Here is a 26,196-nt window from a genome sequence, read left to right as displayed (position 1 = left end):
GTATACTCGTCATAAAGAAACGGTGCTATTTTGTGTTACGACGAGTGTATTCGTCATAAAGAAGCGGCACTGTTTTGTGTTACGACGAGTATACTCGTCACGAAGAAACGGCACTGTTTTGTGTTACGACGAATATATTCGTCATAAAGAAACGGCACTATTTTGTGTTACGACGAGTGTATTCGTCATAAAGAAACGGCGCTATTTTGTGTTACGACGAGTATACTCGTCATAAAGAAACGGCACTGTTATGTGTTACGACGAGTATACTCGTCATAAAGAAACGGCACTGTTTTGTGTTACGACGAGTATATTCGTCACGAAGAAACGGCACTATTTTGTGTTACGACGAGTATACTCGTCACGAAGAAACGGCACTGTTTTGTGTTACGACGAGTATACTCGTCATAAAGAAACGGCGCTATTTTGTGTTACAACGAGTATACTCGTCACGAAGAAACGGCACTGTTATGTGTTACGACGAGTATACTTGTCACGAAAAAACGGCACTATTTTGTGTTACGACGAGTATACTCGTCACGAAGAAACGGCACTGTTTTGTGTTACGACGAGTATACTCGTCACGAAGAAACGACGCTATTTTGTGTTGCAACGAGTATACTCGTCATGCGTAAAAAGTAGTTCGAATTTACTGTTTAATTGGAATTTTAACGAAAGCTAAAATATATTCGTAAATGTTAAGATGTTTTGAATATTTGCAGGCCAAGGCGAAACAAAACGAACAAACAAAAGAGTATAATTAATTCTTATGAGAAAACTGTATATATGATAGTGTGGTTCTCTTCTCTGTCTTTATCCTCTGCTATGGTTTCATTTTAGGTACACACTTTTCAAAGAGGTCAGCTAACTGGTTAACGCACGAATATCTATTAATTCCCTGGTGTGTTAACGTTAGTTTTGTTAAAAGAGAAGAATGGTTCTATCTTTGGGCCGCTCTTAAAGTCAGGTGTTCCAGACTTGGCGCAATTATCCTACGCCTAAACGAATGTGCCCAAGTATATGAATGTACAAAAGAATAAGACAAAGAATTATTAAGTAGATGGATCGCGTGATAAATAGAAGGCTAAGGGTGGAAGGGAAAGAGAGAAAATCGGAATGAAAGAGGAAGGGGGAAAGAGCGAGAGACAGGGAAATGATCTGCGTCTGCGTTAAAATTTCGGGGCGGCTGCAACATGGGATAGCGTCGCGGCGACATTAGCTTGGCCGACGTCGCTCGGTTCCGACGTTCTCCGTCACGGTTGCGTCGTTCGTTTCTCCAACTGCTCGCTTGTTGCATCTCGTTGTGTGTCTTCCATTCGGTTTAAATTTCAATCGTTCCAACAGCTACAAAATAAAAGGAGAAACAAAAAAAAAAAAAAAAGATACTTAATTACGTAAATGAAAATTTAAATTAATCGTAGTGTATTAACTGTTCGCGTTTTAGTTGCGTTTTGTTAATAAGAAAGGAAAATAAAAAAGTAAAAACTGTCGATCCGTTAAATGTGCTCGCTAGAACAATCGTACGAGACGAGAGGAATTTTCCAGTGTCTTTCTTGAAAACGTACGATCGAAATGGTAAATCGTATTTGAAAAGAAAGAAACGGCCATACAAATGAAAGGTAAACTGTTCGATTCGATCGAGCCGTCATCGAATGATAATTTCGTTCGATTCCTATGAGAAGATCGAAACTGCAAAATATACTGCTGACTAATCCACCAGCGCCACAGAGTCTTAATTTTCCTTTGATTCGAAGAACATCGTTAAGGATAAGCGGCGATTTCCCGACAGATTCTAAAGTCTCAAGAATAAAAGAACGGAAGTCGTAAAGGGAAGCCAAAGAGGATTTCTTCGAGGACTAAGCACAAGAGTGCAACAAATTTTCAAATAACTCTCTACACGGTTCTAAAGATAAAGAACAATAAACAGAGAGAGAGAGAGAGAGAACATTTCTAACAATAACGCAAAGTACCAGAAATATTCGTCCATACGTATGTTCTTAATCATTTCTTCTTAACGATTAATTCTTTCTTCTTGATGGTTTAAACAGCATTAGCAAAACGTACAAAAATGTATCGCTCTTCTTTTCTCGTTTTCTCATTATCGTATTAATTTGCGGGAAAATTCGGAGAACGAAATTCGAAGGATCGATATCGCGATATTTAAGGGATTTCCCTCGGAAAACATTTCTGTACCTGGAAAAGGAGGAACAGCCACGTTCGGTTACGCGGAATTACCGTTGCGAGCAGAATACTCGAACATCGAAGATCATCGAAGATATCCCATTAGGATAATTACTTATCGAAGACCAGCCGGCAAACGAGCAACGACGAGAGCCGTTAAAAAACGAGAGAGATAAAAGAATAGCTAGTGCATTTCACACGATCATGGATTTCAACGCATCAACCAGCTACTACATTTGCGATTTATCGTCGTTTCATTCCTATTACTCACGGCTGCACGGCTGGATTTCTCTTTTCGTTTGTATTTTCGGTTCGATCGCCAACATTTTAAACATTCTTGTCCTGACCCGGCGAGAAATGCGATCACCAACCAATATAATTTTAACGGGATTGGCCGTGGCTGATCTGCTCGTCATGATCGATTACATTCCGTATGCGTTTCACCTCTATTTGTATCGGCGATCAAGAAGGGACACCTTCACCTACGGATGGACGATTTTTGTGCTGTTCCATTCGAATTTCGCACAGGTAACGGACAATTAACACGATTGAATTAATTAACATCGAGATTAACAGATTCCGTTAAGAAGTTGCTTTTGCTTGCAAGTTCGACTAGGCCGGGCAATCTCCGGTACGCGAATTGATGATGGGTCGACATAACCTCTACAGCGGTAGAACGCGCGTCTGTTTCTCGAATTATCTAAGAAAAACGCATTTGCCGAATTGTTGTATATATCGTAAATTACAGCGATTCGCGTACTCGAGATCTAATGATAAACCATAGAGTTAGGGTCGTGGTTAACCAGCGGAGGAAATTGGCTTCTCGCTTGAAACAGTATAGCTCCTCTATCTTGAATAGAATGGTAGTTGGCTTGCTCGATTGTTGATTGTAGGAATAAGGTCCAGTCCGATTGAGATTGCACGAAGAATTTACGAGTTCGACGAATTTCTGTAACGTGTAAAAGGGGGAAGTTAGTATTTGTCGTCGACTGATCTATCCGCCAAGTAAATTTCATAAATTAGCGTGGCATTCGTTTCGCTTCCATTTGAAAAGAAATCGTTCATCGTTTTCTGCTCTTTGATGGATAAATTGGAGAGCAGCGCCTTGAAACGACCAGGCGCTCAAATTAAACAATAACAAGAAACTAGTTAAATAACGAAAGTTAAAATTGCTTTCTTTTTAAGAATACGAATTTCCATTTCATGTTCCTGGAAATAATTTTGCCTGGAAATTCTATGAACTGTCTGAAGAGCAGATAGGCAAATTCGTCGCTGAAAATGTCGATGATTTGTTAGAAAATTTGAAAGCATTTCTCAAAGTGAAGAATGATTGCATCGAATAAAATACAGTGGAACCTGCAGTATCCGAATTAATGAGGGAGCATAACTGTTCGAGTTTCGAGTAATGGAACTCGCGTCTCTTTTTTTTTTATTATTATTCTATATTTCAAAATGAATAATATCACGTTGTCCCAGAAGTTTCTTTCACTTTGTAAGGAAATAATCCGCAACATTCTCTGTTTTATATTATTTTATTGAATTATGTTTCATTCTATTTTATTTCTATTATTATGATCATACATAATTCAATAAAATAATATAAAACAGAGAATGTTGCGGATTATTTCCTTATAAAACGAAAAAGTATAATATTTTTTTAATTATTTATGAATCCTATATCTTTTTCGCTACTACATCACATTTTGTTAATACATTGAACTACGTTGAACTACAGTCTGTATATGCCTCAAATTAACGCTTCTAACGCCATAAACATTTGTTAGAAATATTGGGCCCGGCATAAAGTTCGTTCCGTTTTTCTTAGCGACTTCATGTTCTTGGATCTGAGTTTAGACAATTGTCCTTAACCACAATTCAATTGGTCGAGCCTGGTATTGTCGATTAATTAACAGTCGAATGTGACACGAACATTTTTGGAACAACTTGTTTCTTGTTGATCTGGCACAAATTCGAACATGGTTCACCAAGACCAAATGCGTCAATCGGTACACGACAAAAATGATGACGTAACTTGAATAGGATATTTTATCGCGTGTAACATATTTTCACGATCTTGCACGCTCAGACTATCGCTTGTCTCGCTTGTTATAAAACTACCTCAACGACAAGAACTTACCATTCTTTGGAAAAACGAACTGGAACGTTTCTTTTCTTCGGAAGACTAAGCACTTGCGCACCGATGGAATGACGAAGTTACCACACGGAAGGCGAAAAGTTATCGAAAGGAATGGTGCGTACATTGATTGAAGACGATGCACGTAAAGAAGAAAACACGTTCTTCAGTTTGGCCTGAAACTGAAAAACGGAACGAACTTTCCGTACAATTCAATATAAAGGTTCCTCATCGTCACTTTCACTATAATCTTCTATTTTCCAGCACGAGGGCCTAAAACGTTGATAATAATTTTTATCTACATTCCAAAATTTTTACGTATAATATATATCTAGATATTGGCATTGCATTACCTCTGATTTGTTATTTTTTATTATTTTTCATATGCATTAAAGTTTTTCTATTTCTTCCTAAAACACCTGGATAATTTTCAATTACACGTTTTTGTTTTGACAGCATTAATTACAGGTCTACCAACGTTGTAAATTTTTGTAATTTTGGCAACACTTCCATACGTTTTTCTAACTATTCGAGTATCTCTTCCTTTCCTTTCAATACTCGATGCAACACGTTTTCTCGTTGATCCCACTATACACAATATATTACACGCGTATTAGTTTCGTATTAAAACAATAGGAAAGTAATAGGAAATTAGAGAAAATACGTGTAATAGTAAAGAACGCGAGCAAGAAATATCGTTCCGTTAATAGAACGTTTAGATAGTGTAATATTCGAAATAATAGATGTTTGGATACTGGAGTTTCTACTGTAAGTTTCTACGAAACGTAATAATTTATTACTACGAAGGAAGGAAAAGGAAGGAAGAGGAAAATTCCAAATTTTTCCAGTTGTCTGTGCATTACGTACATAGTTAAACAAAATTAGAACATTTGATAGAAATTTAACTTACTAACTTGAGGCTGACTTAAGAATGCGAGGGTTCGAAGTAATTTTGTCATATGGAATTAAAATTTCATTTCGAAAATACGTGTTAAATAATTATGTGCATAATAGCAATGTGTTTATCGTACTAGTGACCTATAAAATCGTTTGGTATTTATGGCTCATCGCATTCTTTCTGAACCGTCGTTTCCTTGCTTTGTTTGATGAGAATCGACCTATACGTTTGAACACCAATCAATCCAATATACAATATATTGGATTTGCCTTCTTCTTTAATTAAAAACCAAATTGCAGTCCAACATGGTTTATCTTTATTTTATTTCATTTTCTTCAAATCAGACTCTGATATTAAAATTACTAGAATTGGTAATATATTAGTATTAAAATGCTAATGTTGGTAATAAACTAGAAAAAACACTAGCATTAGCAGTAGACTAGTTTTAAAATACTTGATCTAACTTTTCTAACCAAATCAGTTACTATACATGCATTGGAACCAACCAAAGTTCTGCAAAGTTTCACTGCGATTTAAACAGAGAGGAAAAAAGTAGAACTCGTGGAAGTTCGCTCGGTATTTATAGCGAATGTTTCTGTCATAAACATTTTTCTCTTCAACATAAATCGAGAAAATAAGCATACGATTCGTAATTGGAAAATATCGATTTAACAAAAAGGAGCAACAATACAGATAAATTCACGGAGTTTCAATATAATATCCACAGGTTTGTCACACCATTTCAATTTGTTTAACTTTGATACTGGCTGTGTGGAGATACGTGGCGGTAGCAAGGCCGCAACAAAACAGAGAGTGGTGTAGTTACAAGAGAACTATTTTTGCGATTTCGATCGCGTATATTTTCTGTCCTGTGCTTTGTATACCCGTGTATATCACGACAGAAGTAAGACAGCAAGTAGAAGTTTTGGATTCCAATGGAATGAGCATAAAGTCTCGAAATGAAAGTTTGATCGGTAAGTAGCACTTTATGCATGTCACTTATGAATTTGTATTATTCGGCGAAACATCAACGACTAATTATCATTAATATTTTCTCAACACTGTCTAAATACGATCGACCATCGAACGCCTTTGAAAAGAAAAATTCAAATTAGATTTACAAGTAATAAAATATTTTATATAGGATAAATCGTCTGATCAACATGATTTACAATCACGGATAAAGAGATAGCGCACTTATGTTATCATTTGATTCTTAACAATATATTCGTATGATTTCCTACGTTGAAGGAACGAAGTATGATTATTATCTTCTAAATTAATATCTTCCATGTAGTACCACGGTTGATTTCTGCGATTTATCGCTTAAATTGTCGAAATAATTCGCGAGGAAGAGAAGACGACACGATAAAACAGTCGAATGTCTATTTAGGAACAGAAATGAAATACGAAATTGCAACTGTGATTTTTAATAATAATCTTCTCTGGTATTCGATTAATATAGACATTAAGAAAGCATTAAAGTAATTTCAGCTCATTTGTTGTCTTTATACACGTTTTTTTCGGCGATTATAAAGTCTAACAGGTAGGTTGAAAAGTTTAAAGTACTTGGATGGGAATATGCTTATTTTAAAAGATGTTTCGACTCTAACCTTGTAACGCTTATGGTACAAAAAAGAAGGAAAGATGGCGCAGCGCTTTCCTTGTTGTTCGTACGCTCGATTTGACGAAATTAACATTGAGATATTTTTCAGATGCAAGTACCTCAATGCCTTTTTAGTAGAGAATTGAAAATTACATCAAACGGTGTACCAAAAAAATGTATAGTTTCATTTAAAAAATCACAAACAAATCTGGTGATCATCCTGAAATGTCCCCCTTCAAGCAGAACAAGTTTTACGTGCAGCAATTTTTCAAATAACGTGTTATTTAGGAGATATTTGCGTGGGTCGATTAAAATGAAACACCTTGTGTACTGTAGATATTTAGAGACAATAAATATTCTAAGCTATATAAACTATATAAAAAAAGCTATATAAACGTAATATTCTGCTCTTTACAAAAAACAAAATTAAGAAATACGTAGAATAGATATAAAGCATTACAGGAGTAAACGAGAATTATATACTAGTATAGTTTACATAGCATCGTCTCTATAATTTTGGTTATTAAATTGTCATCTTTTTGTATACAAAAAGATGGTAGCAAAGATACATATTCACACAGATGTATAAAATAGCATCATGAACTGAATGAGCAGTGACAATTACGAAACGATTATTGTTGCATTTATTTGAAATTAAATTTATCACACTAAATGTCTTGATTTAATATGCAACAGGGCAAAGTTGAAAGCAAGTGATTTTAATAGCGTAGTGACAAGATCATTGAAGCATATTTTCCACAGGAAAATATAACCTTACATTAGCCCCACAGATTTGTAAATATTTTTATAAATAATTGTTGAGAATGACTTGGGTAAATTGTTTGTAAAGGCTAAATGTTTGCAAAAACAACGCTGTTTTGTACATGTTAATGGATTGAAAAAGCGACTCAAGGAAAGATAACCTAGCGTCTGAAATAATTCTTTGCTAACGACTACAGTAATTAGAAACAATGGAGGCCTTGTTAAAAACTGCATTATTACGAATCACAGTTACATTTTAATCACCATTTTCGTTCCTAAGTAGACATCTTAATGTTTTTATAGATCTACGAATTGTTTCAATAAGTCGAGATACAAATTACAGAAACCAAATTTGTAACTATACACAGTATGCATATTATATTATTACATGAAAAGATGAAATTTATGCGTTCCATTGAAATCACCGACAAGAATTTCACCGACAGCTATTCACCGACACCAGATTTCGCCGACGACAGCTTTAACTGACTGGCAGTATTAGCACAGGGAAATGAAAGAGGATTTTTACTTATTCACGTAGATTTATTACTGCGGATAATTGATGGCCGGCTGCCTTATGGTGGCCGGATTAAAAAGACTAGACCAAAGACAAACCTAACGCAGACTATGAATTTCACATTGATTTGTGTTAAAATTACACTCAAACTTACCATAAATTAATTGAAATCAAACCAAAATAATTAATTGCTAGCCAGCTTATGCACGGTATTAGGTTTAGATCAGTTTTTTTAATCCTATCAATTATCTGTAGCATTAAACCTACATAAAAAACAATCCTCTCTAAAATTGCCAGTCAAAGCTGTTGGCCAAAGCCACTGTCGGTGAAATGTGGTGTCGGTCAAGTTTCTTATCGATAAAGTCTACTATTGTCAAGTATGGTCAAGTCTGGTGTCGCTCAAATCTGCTGTTTGTCAAGTTTGCTATCTGTCACGTCTGGTGTTAATCAAATCTGATGTTGGTCAAGTCTACTATCGGTCAATTCTGATGCCAATCAAATCCTGTATCGATCAATCTGATGCTGGTCAAGTCAGCTATCGGTCAATTCTGATGTCAATCAAATTGGGTATCGGTCAATTCTAATGTCAATCAAGTTTGACACCAGTCAGTTCTGATGTCAATCCAGTATGATGATCAAGTTTGGTATCGGTCAAGTCTACTATTTGTCAAGTCTGTCAATTAAGTCTGGTGTCGGTCAAGTCTGATGTGGATCAAGTCTGGTGTCGGTCAAGTCAATTTGTCAAGTTTGCTATTAGTCAAGTCTGGTGTCAATCGAGTCTGCTGTCGATCAAGTTTCTTATTGGTCAAGTTTATTATCGGTCAATTCTGATGTCAATTAAGTGTGGTATCAGTCAATTCTGGTGTCAACCAAGTTTGGTATCTGTCAATTCTGATGTTAATCAAGTATGATATCGGTAAAGTCTGATATCAATCAAGTGTGATGTCAATCAAGCATGATGTGGATCAAGTCGGGTGTCGGTCAAGTAAATTTGTCAAGTTTGCTATTAGTCAAGTCTGGTGTCACTCAAGTCTGCTGTCGGTCAAGTTTCTTATTGGTCAAGTCTATTATCGGTCAATTCTGATGTCAATTAAGTGTGGTATAAGTCAATTCTTGTGCTAATCAAGTTTGGTATCGGTCAATTCTGGTGTCAATCAAGTTTGGTATCGGTCAATTCTGATGTTAATCAAGTATGATATCGGTCAAGTCTGATATCAGTCAAGTATAATTTCAATCAAGCATGATGTGGATCAAGTCTGGTGTCGGTCAAGTCAATTTGTCAAGTTTGCTATTAGTCAAGTCTGGTGTCATTCGAATCTGCTGTCGGTCAAGTTTCTTATTGGTCAAGTCTATTATCGGCCAATTCTGATATCAATTAAATGTGGTATCAGTCAATTCTGGTGTTAATCGGGTCTGGTGTCGGTTAAGTCAATTTGTCAAGTTTGCTATTAGTCAAGTGTGGTGTCAATCGAGTCTGCTGTCGGTCAAGTTTCTTATTGGTCAAGTCTATTATCGGTCAATTCTGATGTCAATTAAGTGTGGTATCAGTCAATTCTGGTGTCAACCAAGTTTGGTATCTGTCAATTCTGATGCTAATCAAGTATGATATCGGTAAAGTCTAATATCAATCAAGTATGATGTCAATCAAGCATGATGTGGATCAAGTCTGGTGTCAGTCAAGCATGATGTCAGTCAAGTTTGGCGTAGATCAAATTTGGTGTCGATGAATAGTTGTCGGTGAAATCTGTTTCGAGTATTTCAATGGTACCCCAAATTTATACAGTAGAACCTCAATTATCCAAAATAGTTGGGGGGACACAGGTGTTCGTATAAGGAAATTTTTGGATAATGGAACAGTTACTTTCCTGATGTTCATCGTCATAAATGTATTTTGAAAAGGAACATAAACATCAATAGCAAAATAGTAAATAAAAAAAAAATATTAACAGTAATACAAATGACCGAATTTCTTTACCAGATTTCGGTGAAGTTACATTTCTTTTCTCTCCCGCCATCTTAGCTCTATTTCTAAAGCCTCAAATACTTGAAAACACCGAGGAATATCGTCATTACCATTCTATTCATGTTTCAATACATTACTCAAAGTGCACATTACATCAGTATCACGGTCAATTGAAGACGATTCATCACATTGAAAGCATTCTATTATGTCGGCGTCGTCACAATTTCCGAACGCTGGTGTTGTATTCGATATAGAAAGAGTTTCTTTTACGTCTGTCATGATATAATCTTCCACTTTTTCCTGTGTGGTGTCCTCAGTGTAGCTAATTTGCTCCGTGCTCCTCTTAGTATCACACATTTCATGCCTAAGCGGGCGTATGTCACTATATAACAGCAATCCTTTAAATTGCTTGATCGTAAACAAAAATTCTTGTAGAGGATTGAACTTTTTACACGCGTACGTGTTCCAATAATAAATCGTTCGGATAGTAGAAAATTCGGATAACAGGAGTTCGGATAATCGAGGTTCTACTATATATCATTCGACAATATCTTTTTATCCAGAAACGTATTCCTTGCAAGGTTAACTGTGTTAATAAATGATATAAAAAAAAGTTGAATAATCTCATGTCAATTTCCATAGAACCTAATTTCTTTCTTTTTTTTTTTTTTTTTAATGTGACTGTGAATTAACAAAGTAGAATTGTATTTTTCTTTCCAATCAGACTATTGTACGTATCTCTGTATACCGTAACTAGTATGTATATAGTCTTTTAATGCCTAAATCTTCTGAATTTTCATCAATATCAAAAAATCCATAATTACGTTACGTTTGAATATTCTTATTAAAAGTATATTACTAGAAAGTAGCCAAGAGATTTTTGTTCCATTTCACCGACGATCATAAAAGTAGTATCACGAACGCCTTATTTGTATTCATACCAGTTGCTTAATCACTACGTTGCATTTGAAGAAACACGCTACAGAAACAGATAGCATGAAAGCATTTTATTCTTCTGACGTCTTTATTTTTTTCCTTTCTTATTACTCTTATTATTAATGTTATTAATCTTATGAAAGAGATTTTTACATTAATACAAATTAATAACGTTAATGATGCTTATATATCCTACAATTGAACCTTCTACCTTTTTAACATTTATGAGCAATTTCTGCTATTAAAGTTTGATCCCAACAGCTCGTTTTCGCTTAGCAGGAAAATGTCGTATAACCAATTATGCAAAGTGTCTCATGGCAAAGAGATTCTAAAACATTTTCATAGTTTTTTAATAACATTAACTCTTAACTTAAGATAAGAATAAAACGAGGATTTGTAGTAAATAAAAATATGAATTAACATACTGCAAATGAAGTATTGTACACTTAAAGGAGAGTTGTACAGTAGCGGCTAAAGCTGGTTTTCGCCAAATGGGAAAAACAAAACGTTCCGAAATTTCCTTATTATTATTTCTGTATTACCAGAATTCTAAGACATTTAATGTTTGACGTTCTAATTTGTTTTAGCTGACTTTTTATTTTCCAGGTAATTAAATAATTTTGTCATATTACGTACAATATTTTTAGACTACCAGGTATACATAAATTCCTCGGTTTTTTGCTATTTACTTCACGCGTTAAACCTGAGACCTTCCCCATATGCTTGTCGTACAGTGGCCAATACTTTCTAATCGCCCATAGCGGTCAAATTTTGTTAGATCTTTTCGTATAACCAAAGTTTCTCCGAGAGAGGAAGCAAGCTCGAAAGAGAAAAGAATAGCTCGCCAAGGAGAGAACTAAACTTCGATGAATAAGTCACCGAGTGCACCGTTTGCAAGAAATCGTTCCACGAAGATTGAACGCAGTGCGTCAGATTTATAGGTTATGTTTACATAGAGCGGAAAGACCAAGAAAGTGCCGATCGTTTTACTTGCGATATTCGCAGACGCGCTTAAAAATAAATTCTATTCTGCTTAAATGTTTTTCACTAATTTACACGTAACAATTAATACTTGGATCTTAAAATCTACTAACTAAACAGTTCGCCAACAAGCTTCTTGATCTTTATCATTTATGATTAATCTTAACGATAAAATTTGAAGGAAACCATATTTGTCCCCCTTTATCGAACATCGTTTGCATCGCAAATTACTTTCTTTCAAATTTGACCCTTGTCAAGATTAGTTACAGTATAGTACAGTATAGTGATTACAGCACAGAAACTTAGCCCGCCACTGTACGTCTCTGCCCATCACATTTAAACGTTTATATATTTTACTTATACGCTCGAAACGAGCGTTATAAATGGCAGTATGAGATCTATTTAAAGTTGCCTGAATCGATGCTACGTATCTATAGAAAAGGAAAGGGGCTATTATTTCCTCGTTCGAAGTGGCTAGCAGCGAATTTACATCTGCACGAAGAAAGCTGTCGAGCTTCAAAAGATCAAAGATTTTACTATCATTGGTAACAAATTCTCGCATATGTAAATAATTCGCTGTACGTTACGTATTTACTTGAGACACTTTGCATGTTGAACGTTTTCTACTATTACGATATTGCATATCGAATATGGCAACTAATACAGCTACGTAAAACGATCGCTTTCGTGCTTAGCGATAAGCTAATAGCTAAAGGTTTCCGAAAACAATTTAGAAGTCAGGGAACAAGGATAAAATAAAAATAGAATGTCATAAAAATTTAGTTTAACGAACTTGTTGAATATTTATTATGTTTTATTTACTATCACGAAAATTAAAACTTTAAAAAAATTAGATGCATATTTAAATAAAATTTTTAATGTATAGGGGGTAAGGTTATGTATCAATAACTATTAAAATTAGTCCTGTTGTATTCTTCGAGTCGTTTTCGTTTTGATAGTATTTTTCTAATTTGTTAACAAACTTATTATGTTCGTAAAAGTGTAATTTTTCATTTCAATTCTTTGCCAAAGATTTTTTTAAAATGATCGCATGAATCAAATATAGGAATTCGAGGACCGTTGCAGAGTTAATAATAATAATTTTAATAATATTTATTTATAATAATATTTATTAATAGTAATATCTTTACATAGATTTTTGTCTTTTTATTCAACTCTGTTGTTTTCTTCAATGAATGCAATTTACAAAAATGATTAATACTCCAATCATTTATTACATATTCGGAACATTGTTAAATTCGTAAAAATGTTCTGCTTTATCAGAAGTAAAATATGAAAATTCAATCGAATGAAAAGTAGGAACAAAAGTGACGCAATTGTAATTTTGAAAAATGATAATATTTATTCAGTTGAATTACGGTGAATGAGAATGAAATATTTATATTTGCAAATAAATAATCGAATACACGAAGATTGAATTCAATCAAAAGTAGAAAGAGAAACGACACGATTACAAATTCCAAAAATCGTAATATTTGCTCAGCTAAATTACAGTAAATGCGAATGAAACATTTATGCTTACGAATAAATACATAAATATACGAAAATTTAATCTAATCAAAAGTAGAAACACAAGCAACACAGTTGTAATCTCAAACACTCACAGTACGTTTTATTTGGTCGAATTACAACGCATGAAAATATATAATATTTATGTTTATAAGCAAACTAATTAATAAAAAGTCAAAAGCAATAAGTGAGATTATTTACAAATTATTTCGAGTCAATTAAAAATGAATTAAACGAATTACGAATCAATGAAAATTATCAAAAACTTTTCTGATAGCACACAGTTTAAACTATTCGTTCCTTAAATCACTCGAAAATTTAATTTATCGCCACTGTGTTAGAAAAATGAATTAAACATAACAGATCTTCTTTACCGATACATACGATTTGTTTATTATGGATTTCTACGGTTTACTGAAATGCTGAAACTGCAAACTCAGTCAGATTTTATCAATGAAATACGATCTCAAATTTCTCCCAGGGACAAGTAGTCTGTAATTAAGGGATAAACCACATTGTGGCTAGGATCGATCGTAGCGTTACATTCGGCTTTGACCAAAGATGCTGCGATCGTCTCCGATCACAGTTTTAAACTTTAACTAGAAGTTTTCACCGACAACCTGCGTGAAACCGAGAAGTAACGGTTACGTTTCGTTCAAAGTCGCTAGATTAATAGTTGAGAAAGAAAAAAGATAGAAAACAGCACATATGCCCGGTATATTACCTAGAATTTTAAAAAGTTAAGGAAATGGAACTTTACGATGTCGATAAGTTAGTTTGTTTGCTGGATATCTAAACTATTAGAATACTAATATGGCTGCGTGGCATTGACAGTGGCACAGCTAAAAATATTTCAATCTTGTTTAAATTGAATAGAAGATCTACACTGTGGTTCTATTTTTACCATGCAAAACGGTATATTTATAATTCCATTAGTTTCGCGTCAGATAAAGGAATTACCACTTATACCGCTATCAATCTTAACGTTGTCTTGCGTTAAGTCAGTCTTATGATGTTATCGAAATGAATCACGAAGACTTCTTTGTAAATTTAAAAAAAATCTCTCCTCTAAAATTTACATTTCTTCAGTTGCGCCACTATCGACACCACGCGACGATATGTGTATTATAATCGTAATTATTTATTACATCATGTATTAATGGCTAAAACATGTATTAAAATAGTCAACTTCTTGCTTTCGTTCCTTCTTATCAGATTGCAGATCTTTATGCAGATTTATATCTTTGCCAGCTGTCCGCCGCAGCTTCGCTAGCGCAGTATTTGTTTCTCTAGTGATTTATGTTTATCAACCTCTGTGTGAACACGCTCGAGCACGTGATGGTTTATTTTTAATGAGCTGAGTTTGTTCGTCGACGGCGAATTTTTACAACTTTAGCCGATATGGAGATACGGTTATCACTGGAGAAAAAAAATCTACCCGTTTTTCACTCCTACGTGAGTTATGAGATATATCCAGGATGAACAATATATATGTCTAGGACAGAGTACTGCAGTACCGACTGTTATACAATATCGACCAAAATTATTTCTGACATTTTTCACAAGATATTAGCACTTTATTTGAACGAACAGATGGATATAACAATTCTGTGTAACATGTTTCGTAGTTCTAACGTTTATTTCATCGTTTTCGCTGTTTTGACACGTTACGCGTATAAGTTGATATTCCCAATGTTAGAAGTTATTTTCTAAAACTGATATTTTATTGTCCAGGTAAGTAAATGTTTTTCTACTATGTATACTATATGTAGTCTAACAGAGTGTAATTATCAGCCATAAAATAGTTCTGCAATCTTATTTGTGTATTATATATTAGGTTGTCCCAAAAGTGTCTTTCGCTATCTGTACGCAGCTGCTTTATCTGGTAATGTTTATTCAAACGTGAAACTTAATGTGCCAAATGTTGTCGTCTTTATCTTCAGTCGTCCTTTGGCTATCGGTTTGCATTCAAACAAAAAATGTGAGTCTTTATTTCCTTATAAAACGAAAGAGACTTATGGCCCAACCTAATACGTTACAATCAAAAACATTTCCACGTGTTTGTAGTCAAATACCAAGCGTTTAACTATCGTCCATTACCGACCGATCAGATGTCGCCCAGTACGGACCACATTCTTTTTATCCGAAAGTTCAATCTATTGACAGATGAAATTAAATTAGAAGATGTTCGTTTTTTCTTTCTTGTACCGTTACATGCAGAAAAATATATAAAATTCCAAAGGAGAAAAAAAGAAAAATGGGCAGAGCGTAGTGTGGATGTGACTTTGAAGCTAATCCTCAGAGATAAAATGATCCAGAACAGGCTACTAAGGCTTTCAGTATTCCAAAAATGACGAACGCTATGACTGATCACATGTCCAGTGCACACATCACAAAAATATTACTTATTTTCCTTGTGACATACAATGTGTCCGGTTTTTCTTGAATCACACAAATATATCGAGAAACATAAATGACACAAAAAGATTGCGTGATATCGACAAGAATGTACTATGTTCTTGCGTATTTGACCTTGCGGTGACCTCGAATCTTCCTGCGAAGGCCACGTTAAAATTTTTAAATAAATACCTCCATTTTTTATTACATATTCTTGTGTGCGACGTTCGGATATTTTCAGAACACTACAAACTCGTATCTTTTGCATTACTCGCTACCGAAATATGAACTTTAAAATTCGATCTATTCGCCGGTCTTAGCGCCACTCAATGTACATTACAGGGACACGTAAAGGCGCTTTTCATAACGCTGCTATTGAAATGGCGTTGCCGAAACACAAGGTCGCGGTTTTCTAATGTTTCCAAAACAATCAGTCAATTTCGAGCAATCGTTTTTAGGTTAGGCGATTCCTCGTATTGCTCCGTTGAATTAGTTTTTAAGTTAATAGCGAATAGTGCAAAAGATACGACTTTGCAGTGTTTTGAAAACGACCGAATGTCAGCAACAAGAATATGTTGTAATGCCAGACGGAGCTGTTCACCTAAAAATTGTAATATGGCTTTCACAGGTCACCCCAAGGTCAAATACACAAGAGTACAGTACGTGCTCCTTCGTACTATGGATTTTCTGTCCAAAACATTTTTTCGTACGATACATGTCCTTCCAGATATTTATGCGTTTCGAGATAAGCCAGACACACTGTATGTAAGAATACAATTTGAATAAAAATGTGTATTCTAACCTCTAAATGTCATTTTTTTAACATTATTAATCATTTAGGCTGGAACATCTACTAATGCAATAATCGGTCAGTACCGGATGATACTTTTTCGTTTTTCACAAATCACAACATTTTCATTATCATCGAATTTCACAAAATTAATTTCTTTTCTTCCACCAAGCTCTATTTGTACAGCAAACTCATTTTTTAAATTTTGTCTCTTACTCACTCTAACCTAAGACGTAACAAATGACTTAGAGATTGTTCGGTACTACACGACTCTCCCCTAGCTGGCTGATTTTCATTGTTATTGACAAAAAGTTATCAGTGAAACATACTTACGTGTAAACGTAATTTTGTACGAACGTCATCCAAAGGGACAGGCGTGTTTGTTGAACATATTTCTATCCTGTTATGACATACCGAATATCCTTCTTAAACAAATTGTAAAGACTCTGGGATACTGAAAAAAAAGATACACATACAAGGTGAACAATTTACAATTGTCAATTATGTTTAACCAGAATAAAAAGATCAACAGTCTTTTCAATACAAATCATTTAATAATACCTGGGAATTATGTATGGAACGCAACATAAGAAAGTTGTCCGCTTCCAGACGCTGTACGAAGTCGATCAAGTACGACAAATACGATCAATCGTATTTTCCATTACATCTTACGTTTCGAAAGTTATGTTCGTTATTGTTTCTCGAAAAACGTCTGTTAGCTGCTCCATTGTATTTGGTCTATTGGCATACACTTCATTTCTAAAGAAATCTGATAAGAAGATGTCTAGCGCACCTTCGGATGATATTGTCAAAGTCATCGTTATCGACTTTACTTCGATAAAGTGTTCAAACAATTTTCTATTTTTCAATTCATATTCATAGAACAATTGCCAAAAGATATCGCTTCGTTCCAGAATGGCGGGACTTTTAAATGACTCAGTTACGCGTATATTGTTCACCCTGTATATATTTCGAAAAACGCTCAAAGACGTGTTTGTTTATTTTTAACGAGAGTTTGATACGTCGAAATTCGTGTTCCCGACTGAAACAATGCGTGAAATATAGATATCGCTTGAACAGAAAAAAATGTTATCTCCTTCTAGCCTTTTAGGTTTCATATTTCCAAAAATACTATGCCTACGTCATAAAAGGGATATACTGTTCAAGTTTCACGTTTCTAGGTATAGGAGTTTAGCGTTGGCGTTAATGAGCGTGTCAGTCACTTTTTCCTTTTACGTGCGAGATTATAGATAAACAAAACTGACGAAGCAGAATTTAAACAGGAATTTGGTTTTCCTATTAAAAACTGTAACTCTATCTATATCGGATGCTTCATGTAGTTTTGCATATTACATGCATTCTGTATAGTTTTGTGTCTTCGTATTTCGCATAAATGCATAAAAATCCGCAGCCTACTAATGAGGGACGAAAATGTGAGATATTTAAGAATTTATCATAGCCATTAAAATGTATATCACAATCACTCTCAACGCCGATTTAGCCAACATTTAAATCGATATATGTACTGCTGAATTCACTTGTTTCGATCAACGAAAAATGTTTTTATATTTCCCAATAGGAAATACAACAAACACTACCCTCTACTTCGTTCGATTGACGGAAATGGCAGAAAATCATGACATTTTGAAGGAACTAAATTTCTGGATTTATAGCGTGGTAATAAAACTTCTGCCTTGCCTCGTCCTAACGATCGTCAGCTTAAAGCTTCTGCAAGTTCTATTGGAAGCCAAACGAAGGAGGCGAAAGTTAACCAATATTCAAGAACAACAGCTGGAAAAAAAGAAAAGTTGCCGAAGAGGGGACAAAGAGCGACAAACAGATAGAACTACGATGATGTTGCTAGCAGTCTTGCTGCTCTTTCTACTCACAGAATTGCCACAGGGAATACTCGGACTTTTCAGCGTGCTTCTCGGTCCAGGATTCTTCTCCACTTGCTACTTGATGTTAGGTCAGTATACCAAAACTTATGGAATATTTATTTTCTATCGCTGTAAATAAAAGATCAACAGAAAGTCTGGCTGGAAGTTGAATCCTCTGACTGTACAATCGTGGATACAAATTTTGAAATTTAACTCTACTAGCTTTATTTTCTAGCTTCACTATTAAATTTAGCTTTATTTTTTAGTCAAATTTGCAGAGAATTTTACATTTATTTATTTTGGAGATTCTTACATGTCACAGCAACAAAGCTTTGTATTGCCAGAATGAGAAACAATTTAGCCAGGAAAGTACTTTCATATTGGATGTTAAAATATTCGATAAAGAGGATGTAATTTCCATATTGTAACGATGATAATTTCTCATTAAATTAATTGTTTATTTTTAGTAGCTGTGTAAGTATATATGAATACAGATATTGATTGCATATCTGGCAAACTAGATATCCAATATAACTTTAGTAACTATCAATTTCTCAACGACCAGTATGCTCTATTTTACCTGCAATTTTACGATCTAATTACAAATTCAGATACGATTAATTATAAAATATCGTATGTAACATTATATAGCAAATTCCAATGTAATTTAAGTTCGTATCGGTAAACGTCCTTACCGACAGTTGGCAATTCCAGATGATCTGAATGATGAGAGCACAGAATAAAAGAAAGTGTTTAATCTCAGCAATTTTATTTATTTTATTCATTCAAAAACTGCTGAAGATGATATGCATGCTTTTGCATACATAATTGTGCTCTTTTAATTAAATTTCTATGGACTGGCGATCCGATGATCTTCGTCATTCCCTCCAAAAGCAAACACTCTTCACTGAATTCAGACTTGTCTGAGTGCACGTGTATCGAAAAGATGTTCAAACTTGATTTTCTAAAAAAAAAAAAAAAAAATGAAACGGAATCATCAGTTGTACTACCAGTTACCAGACACCCTGTATAATCTTAAGAATTTCTTTTTCGTGATAAGATAAATCTTCCTCCTCACTGTATAGCAACTGTACGAGTGGAAATATTCAGAACTTTGAATGGCACGTATATACAGGGTGCGTAGAAACTGCAAATTTGGCAACGTCACGATAGAGTTGTTTATATCTAAATCTTATCAAAGAAAAATGAGAGAACATATATTAACAATCAGAATACCATAGAATGTTAGTTAGATGAAATTGTTTTTGAAAATTCCTTCGTTTGCGTCGCTGCAAGCTTTGAGACGTTCCATTGATCTATAGAGGCACGCACCGTACTTTGATCAATTTGCTTCCATGTCTTCATCAAATGACGCTTTAGCGACTCCACCGATTTGTACGGCTTAAAGCAAACCGCTACCTCGAGAATCCCTCGAATGGTACACTCCAGGGAATTCATGTCTGGCGAATAGGTAGACAGATTATAAATTATCTTTGATTTGTTGAAAAAAGTTCCTAGTTTATTATTAGAATGTGAGAAGAAATTCATTGATATTATTGGTATTTTATAATAAAACAATTTTTGTTGACATTGTGGTATTTTATTGCCACTTCTTAACACTTTACCGATCGATAGCCTATTAGTCAGCTTTTTGTCGTCTACGCTTACCGATCGATAGCCTATTAATCGACTTTTTATCGTCGACAATCTTTCTGATTATTTGAGCAGTAATTTGTTATTTAGTACTAAGGTACCTTGCTCAGTTGCGTCAGTTGCGTTGCTTTGTAAGCTCCCACAGTTTTATACCAATTTGAAAAACTTATCGTTCGCGATGAACGAAAAGAATAGTATTGGAGAGTCTAAACTGAAACAGAGCCAGCGCCAGGCAGAATCTGCGCCTAAGCTGCCGGTCGGACGTGCGTATGCTGTTGAACCACTAGCGGTCAGTAAAGTATTAAAATTGATTATGCCCATAGTTAACCTACACCATACTGTCCACCATAAGTCTACCAACCATCATGATGGTTGACAAACATGGAAAGTGTAAAGAAACGTTAAAATATCTTAATTGCTATCACATTAAGTAAACTATAGTCATTCAATCATAAGATAGTTAACCAGTTATAACTGCGTTCGACGGGTATATATATATACGTCAAAGCAAAACTTCATTTCAGTGCGGTTGACGTATATACTCGTCGTGTAAAATAAAAGATTACCTTTTACTATAAAAACTCGAAATTTTAGTAAAAAGTAATATAAATGATATTTAGTTTTATGTTTCCTTTATACTTCCAGTAAAACTATTGTGTATTTTATAAAAGAAAATTAATTTTTTTTATTATTCTCTTTTCATTCAAATTTCATTTTAACTACGCACCTCGTAAAGGATTTTTTAAAGTAAACTCCGCAGTTAACAGGTTAATTCAAATGTACGATATGCAAAAAGTGTACAACAGTGAAACCAATGCATAAATTAGAGAAGTACAAAAAAGTATAGTCAATACGAAAAAGTATATGCTTTATCGATTATAATAAAAAATAATATTTTGCGCACATAATTTATTAAGAATGAAAAACTAAAATAGAGACCTACCAGGTTCTACTACTACAGAGTACATGGAAATACAAGGAAATAATAGATGCACAACATTTTGTGTTTCATATTATTTTATTGAATTATGTATGATCCATTCTGTTCTATTACTACAAAATATATAATTTAATACAATAATGTAAAACAAAAAATGTTGTGCATCTATTATTTACTTATAAAATCATTTTGAGGTTAGAAACAATCCATTTTGTAATAATACAACTAAATGGATCATACATAATTCATCAAAGTAATATAAAACAAAAAATGTTGTGCACCTATTATGTCATATTATTTAAAAAAAAATGCTTTCAAAATTATGACAACGTCAAAGAGAATGATAAAGAAAATATAATTAATTAAATTATGCAATAATTAATATTATATATTTTTAAGGGATTATCTGTAGTAATATATGAATACGTGTTCAAAGAGATAAGCACAGTGAAATGAATCCTGGAAATTGTATTTTACTTCAAAAGCGTATGTACAATTAATACTATAATTTAATATACGTAGGCATAATTGAAAGAAATACGACCTTTCAGAATGTTGGATATATTCGATACGCCTTATGGTAGTAGTATTATGAAATTCTAGATTACTTTATTGTATTACCTACGATTCTAATTAATAAATGTTTCGAGGGCACACTGTATATCGTATTATATAAAAAAAGTAATTTGAAACGACGTTCAGAAGAATTATAAAAAAGACATAATCAAATGAATTATGCAATAATTTTCAATCCGCAAAAGCTATTAGAAAACTATTTATACATATATATATATTTAATACATATTTAAAATAGAATATCTTTTTTAATGTTGGAATAAAGCTGGACTTGAGCTACTTTGAGATGTTGGTAGTTTAGAATAATTAGTTTGCTAGATGGCATGCAAAAACAATTTTGAGAAACTGTGATTGGTCAGAGTGACGATAAAAATGGCGAAGATAACATTTCACAACATTTTGATCCTAACCTATAGAATGAAAATATAAGAAGTACGTTTCGCAGATTTATGTCTGTCATACATATACAGTTTATTACCGTAATAAATGTAAAGATTTTTCGATAAAATTCTCAAGACGCATGTGACTTACATAAATCTACAAAATGTACTTTTCAAGCTTCCGTTTTAGGCTCAGATAGAAAGGTTGTAAAAAGTGACTTTTACTGTGCCCTTCGCCGCTTCGACCAATCGCAATTTTTTTGAAAAATTTTTTACTAACTTCGCAAAAACTCAAGTCGTTTGATGAAATCTTAAACAAAGTTATTCCGATCTAGAGAGTGTGCGAATACTTTTTACTTTTTACACTCAGTATAGATACATGAGAAGTTATTTTTATGAAAGTACTGTACTATATATAGGTTAAAAATTATTTCTATAAGGAAGATTTATTGACACTTCAACGAATGCAAAATAATTAAAATACGAAAATCATTTTAATTACCTGCATGGTAAGAAGAATTTAAGTTTTACATTAACAAATTAAACATATGTTATTCTCTTTAAATTATCCAAAACAAAATTTATTTCTATAAATCAGAATAATTATTAGGTTGCCCCAAAAGTTTCTTTCATTTTATAGGGAAACAATGGATGCACAACATTTTTTGTTGTATATTGTTTTATTGAATTATTTTATATACTTTTATTGTTCCAATAGAACAACATGAATCATACATAATTAAATTATTTTATACTATTTTATTGTTCCAATAGAACAAAATGGATCATACATAATTCAATAAAATAATATGAAGCAAAAATGTTGTACATCTATTATATCCTTATAAAACAAAAGAAACATTGGGCAATTTAATATTATTATTTATTATTAACCGAATAAAGACCGTACAATATTATCAAATTATAATATTCAAAGAATAAATTTGCGATATTCATTACCCTACATTTGTTTAATACTTTCTTAGTAATTAACTTCGTAATTAACTCAGATATTTTCCTGGCGATTACCTGGAATTTCTTAGTAATTAATTTTCTTATCAACATTATGTCTGATAGAAAAGCAAAATAATATATAGTCAAAGAGAAAAAAGAATTTTTTACACAAGAATTGATTTTCTACCTCTATGAAAGAGAGTTATCGTCACTTTGACACAAAGGAGTATAGAACATTGTGTCAGCACTAACAGCGCCATGCAGTTAGGAAAAATTTAAAAGCGCGTGAAATATTCACTAGATAACCTTCAACAGAAAAACAAATGAAAGTGAAAAATTTTGGCAGCTTTACTAAAGGATTCACGATTATCGTTTATTGCTAAATTTTTATCAATAAGGACATTTACAATATAAATAAATTTTCATTAATAATAACGTTCTTTTAAAATTAATAAAATACTATATATCAGTAACAACATAGATCGTTCATTTTGAAAGTTATGAAAGTCCATGTTTTGATTAAGTTGAGAAAACGACAAACACATACTTTAACATGATCTTTTTATTTATAAACAATTTATAATTTAAATCTTAAAACATTTTTGTTTCAATCAACAATGAAATTTCGATTAAAAAATGGAATTGCATAATGATTTATTTTGAAAGTGGTGTAAGTCCATTTTCTGTAACCTGTAGCCTGTCTAAACAGTGGAGACACGAACAATCAGAAACAAATGATATTGACAACGATATTCTGCTTCTACTAGTTTTGTTGGATCAAAGTAGACTAAAGCGAGAAACATAAGTTTCAAGCAACTAAAATTTAATGAATTGTACGTGTTTTCAGATAAAACGGATACATTGTATAAAAAACGAGAAAAATATTTTTTGTAATATAAGATAATATATATAAGAATTTACTAATACTGTAAGAAATATTAACAGAAGAATTTGTCAATTTTCAGGTGATGTTATAGATATGTTAACGCTTGTAAACTCAGCTATCAACTTCATACTATATTGCACGATGAGTAGACAATTCAGGAAAACGTTTAACGAACTTTTCTGCAAAAACTGTAAAATCCCCAGAAGCACTGCAAAACAGATTTGTATAGAAAATAATGGAAATACCGGCACAAACCACACAGTGACGCAAGTAACACAAGTATAGTTAAGAAGGACGTGGTGGACTCCTCTTTCTGCGATGCTCTCGTCTACCAAACGAACATCTGATGATTGTGATTTTTAAATAAGTAAAATAATTTAACAATAAAATTAGTGTTTACTCGTTTCTTTGTGTTTCGCCAATATGGCCACAAGCAAATATAAATAGACACTAACGTCATATAAAGGTCTCTATGCACATTGAAACATATTGTGACATGCATCGACACCTAGGTTTCATGATACATCTTGCAATATAGTTCGGTATCGGAGAATCGGCATCAGAAGTAGCTTTTATCGATGCAGAAATCAGAATCCTGCGTTAGTAGGTAAACAAGATCCGGTTGAGGTGCAGGTTTCAACGTGTAGAGGGAGGCACCGATAACGAATATAATGTACAGCAGACTCTCATTGTTTTATTTTGTTTTTCAATCTTTAGGCGTACTTTATCCAATAGATGTTAAAAAGCAGCATTATCCATACGCAAATAATTTCTATAATCACTCAGTTCATTCGTTTTTAATTATTTTAATAACGCGGAATTGGAAAATCTGTTTCTACCAATTAACCATGTTTTTGCCCATTTCTTTTAAGCCTTAGATCATTATTTTTTTATTGTGAACATACCCTCTATTATATTAATACTGATACTGGAATTGAAAAATAACCAAACATTTTGACATATGTGTTTCGGCGTTGGTGTCGCACCATAAACTGAGAACAATTGGTAATGTGGAGATAAATCGAAACCGATACAGATTTCTTGAAATCTAAGTGTCGATGCGTGCATCGCGTCACGTTTGCAAGTGTGTAGGGATCTTAATAATTAGTTTTTACATACGAAATGTCTTTCCCACAAAACTGTGCCAGCATATTGTACGAGAAAAAACTAAAGGTAAGAAAAAAATATCATACAATAATACAATATAATAACAAAATATAATAATACTTTACAAAAATGTTATTTCAGAAATACAAAATAATAATAATTAAATGAGAATTATCTTTAAACATAGATAAACCGAGGAGAATTGATTCATTGGCTTTCAAAATCACCAGACATCATGTCACTGAATTTTTAATTGTGGGCAACACTAAAAGAAAAGGTCTACCAGATAAAAGTTAATACACGTGAGAAATTAATATCAAAGAATTTGTTCTACAATTTACCGAAATTGAAAGAAATCAATTTGCAATGTAATAATTTAAATTTTTTAAGGATGTTAATTCAATAATTATAAGAACAGATGACGCTTCGAAAGGAACTAATGTAGGTAAATAGCGCCAATCTGTTATTATACTGAATCGAACGAGAATCAGTCCGTTGTTATTCCGCACTTTTGTTGTAATTTTTTACTAAAGCATTTTTGAACCTATGTTTGTGATATTTTTTTTAGTTGACGTTCGAACGCTGTGCGAATGATTGATTTTTGCATTCGAAATTTTCTTTTATTTCCGATTAGATTAGTCTAGTTCTCCTTAAATCGTTGCTGAGATCAACCCAACCGTACGAATTTAGGAAATACATTAAATCAATTTTGTTTTATTCAAAAAGTGCTTTTTTCAAATAAAACAAATATGCCAGCATCGTCTTGCAGAAGGAATTAGAATGAACTATCTATGAATATCCTAATAAACTAGGATATACATCGTGTATATTATTAGTAGAATATAATATTGACAATGTTCTTTATTTATTCTTACGAGAAGTTACATACATTTTAAACTTTATCTTGTGAGGAAGCAATTTCTATCAGATATTGTCTACTATATTAATAGATGGCGCTGAAGATATAATTCCCTGATATAATTTAGTTACAATTGAAACTTTTATGAATTTAGGAATATTTAACTGAAAAAGACTACTGCCAAAATGAAGCTGACGAATAATCTCATTACATACGCATAACGCAGTGATTTTTCATCAAAGAAACGTAAAAAGATAAACACCTAC

General features: G+C 33.2%; 1 protein-coding gene across 5 annotated transcripts; it reads left to right on the top strand.

The window, feature by feature from the left end:
* Window positions 1-812: 812 nt before the first annotated feature.
* Window positions 813-25,618, top strand: LOC139996657 (G-protein coupled receptor dmsr-1). Of its 5 annotated transcripts, none has more exons than XR_011802315.1 (5): window positions 813-2,709; window positions 5,941-6,187; window positions 18,275-18,664; window positions 24,044-25,137; window positions 25,259-25,618. XR_011802315.1 is itself a non-coding variant. In XM_072021172.1 (4 exons), exons 1-4 carry the CDS (start codon window positions 2,386-2,388, stop codon window positions 24,247-24,249), a joined length of 1,167 nt encoding a protein of 388 aa, XP_071877273.1. In that variant the 5' UTR covers window positions 813-2,385; the 3' UTR covers window positions 24,250-25,618. The 5 variants fall into 5 exon arrangements, 3 of the variants coding, with proteins under 3 accessions (XP_071877273.1, XP_071877274.1, XP_071877275.1); XR_011802316.1 differs by having other exon boundaries at window positions 25,213-25,618; XM_072021172.1 differs by having other exon boundaries at window positions 24,044-25,618.
* Window positions 25,619-26,196: the final 578 nt, after the last annotated feature.

This window comes from Bombus fervidus, chromosome 18, assembly GCF_041682495.2.
Source record: "Bombus fervidus isolate BK054 chromosome 18, iyBomFerv1, whole genome shotgun sequence".
Taxonomy (NCBI): Eukaryota; Metazoa; Arthropoda; class Insecta; order Hymenoptera; family Apidae; genus Bombus; species Bombus fervidus.
The sequence above is the reverse complement of the archived record's forward strand: the minus strand, read 5'-3'. Positions and strand labels throughout refer to the sequence as shown.

Coding starts and splice junctions, on each gene's coding strand:
- LOC139996657 (XM_072021172.1), top strand. CDS start 2,386: ATGGATTTCAACGCATCAACCAGCTACTACATTTGCGATTTATCGTCG. Junction 2,710..5,940: donor TCCATTCGAATTTCGCACAG/GTAACGGACAAT, acceptor TAATATCCACAG/GTTTGTCACACCATTTCAAT. Junction 18,665..24,043: donor CACTTGCTACTTGATGTTAG/GTCAGTATACCA, acceptor GTCAATTTTCAG/GTGATGTTATAGATATGTTA.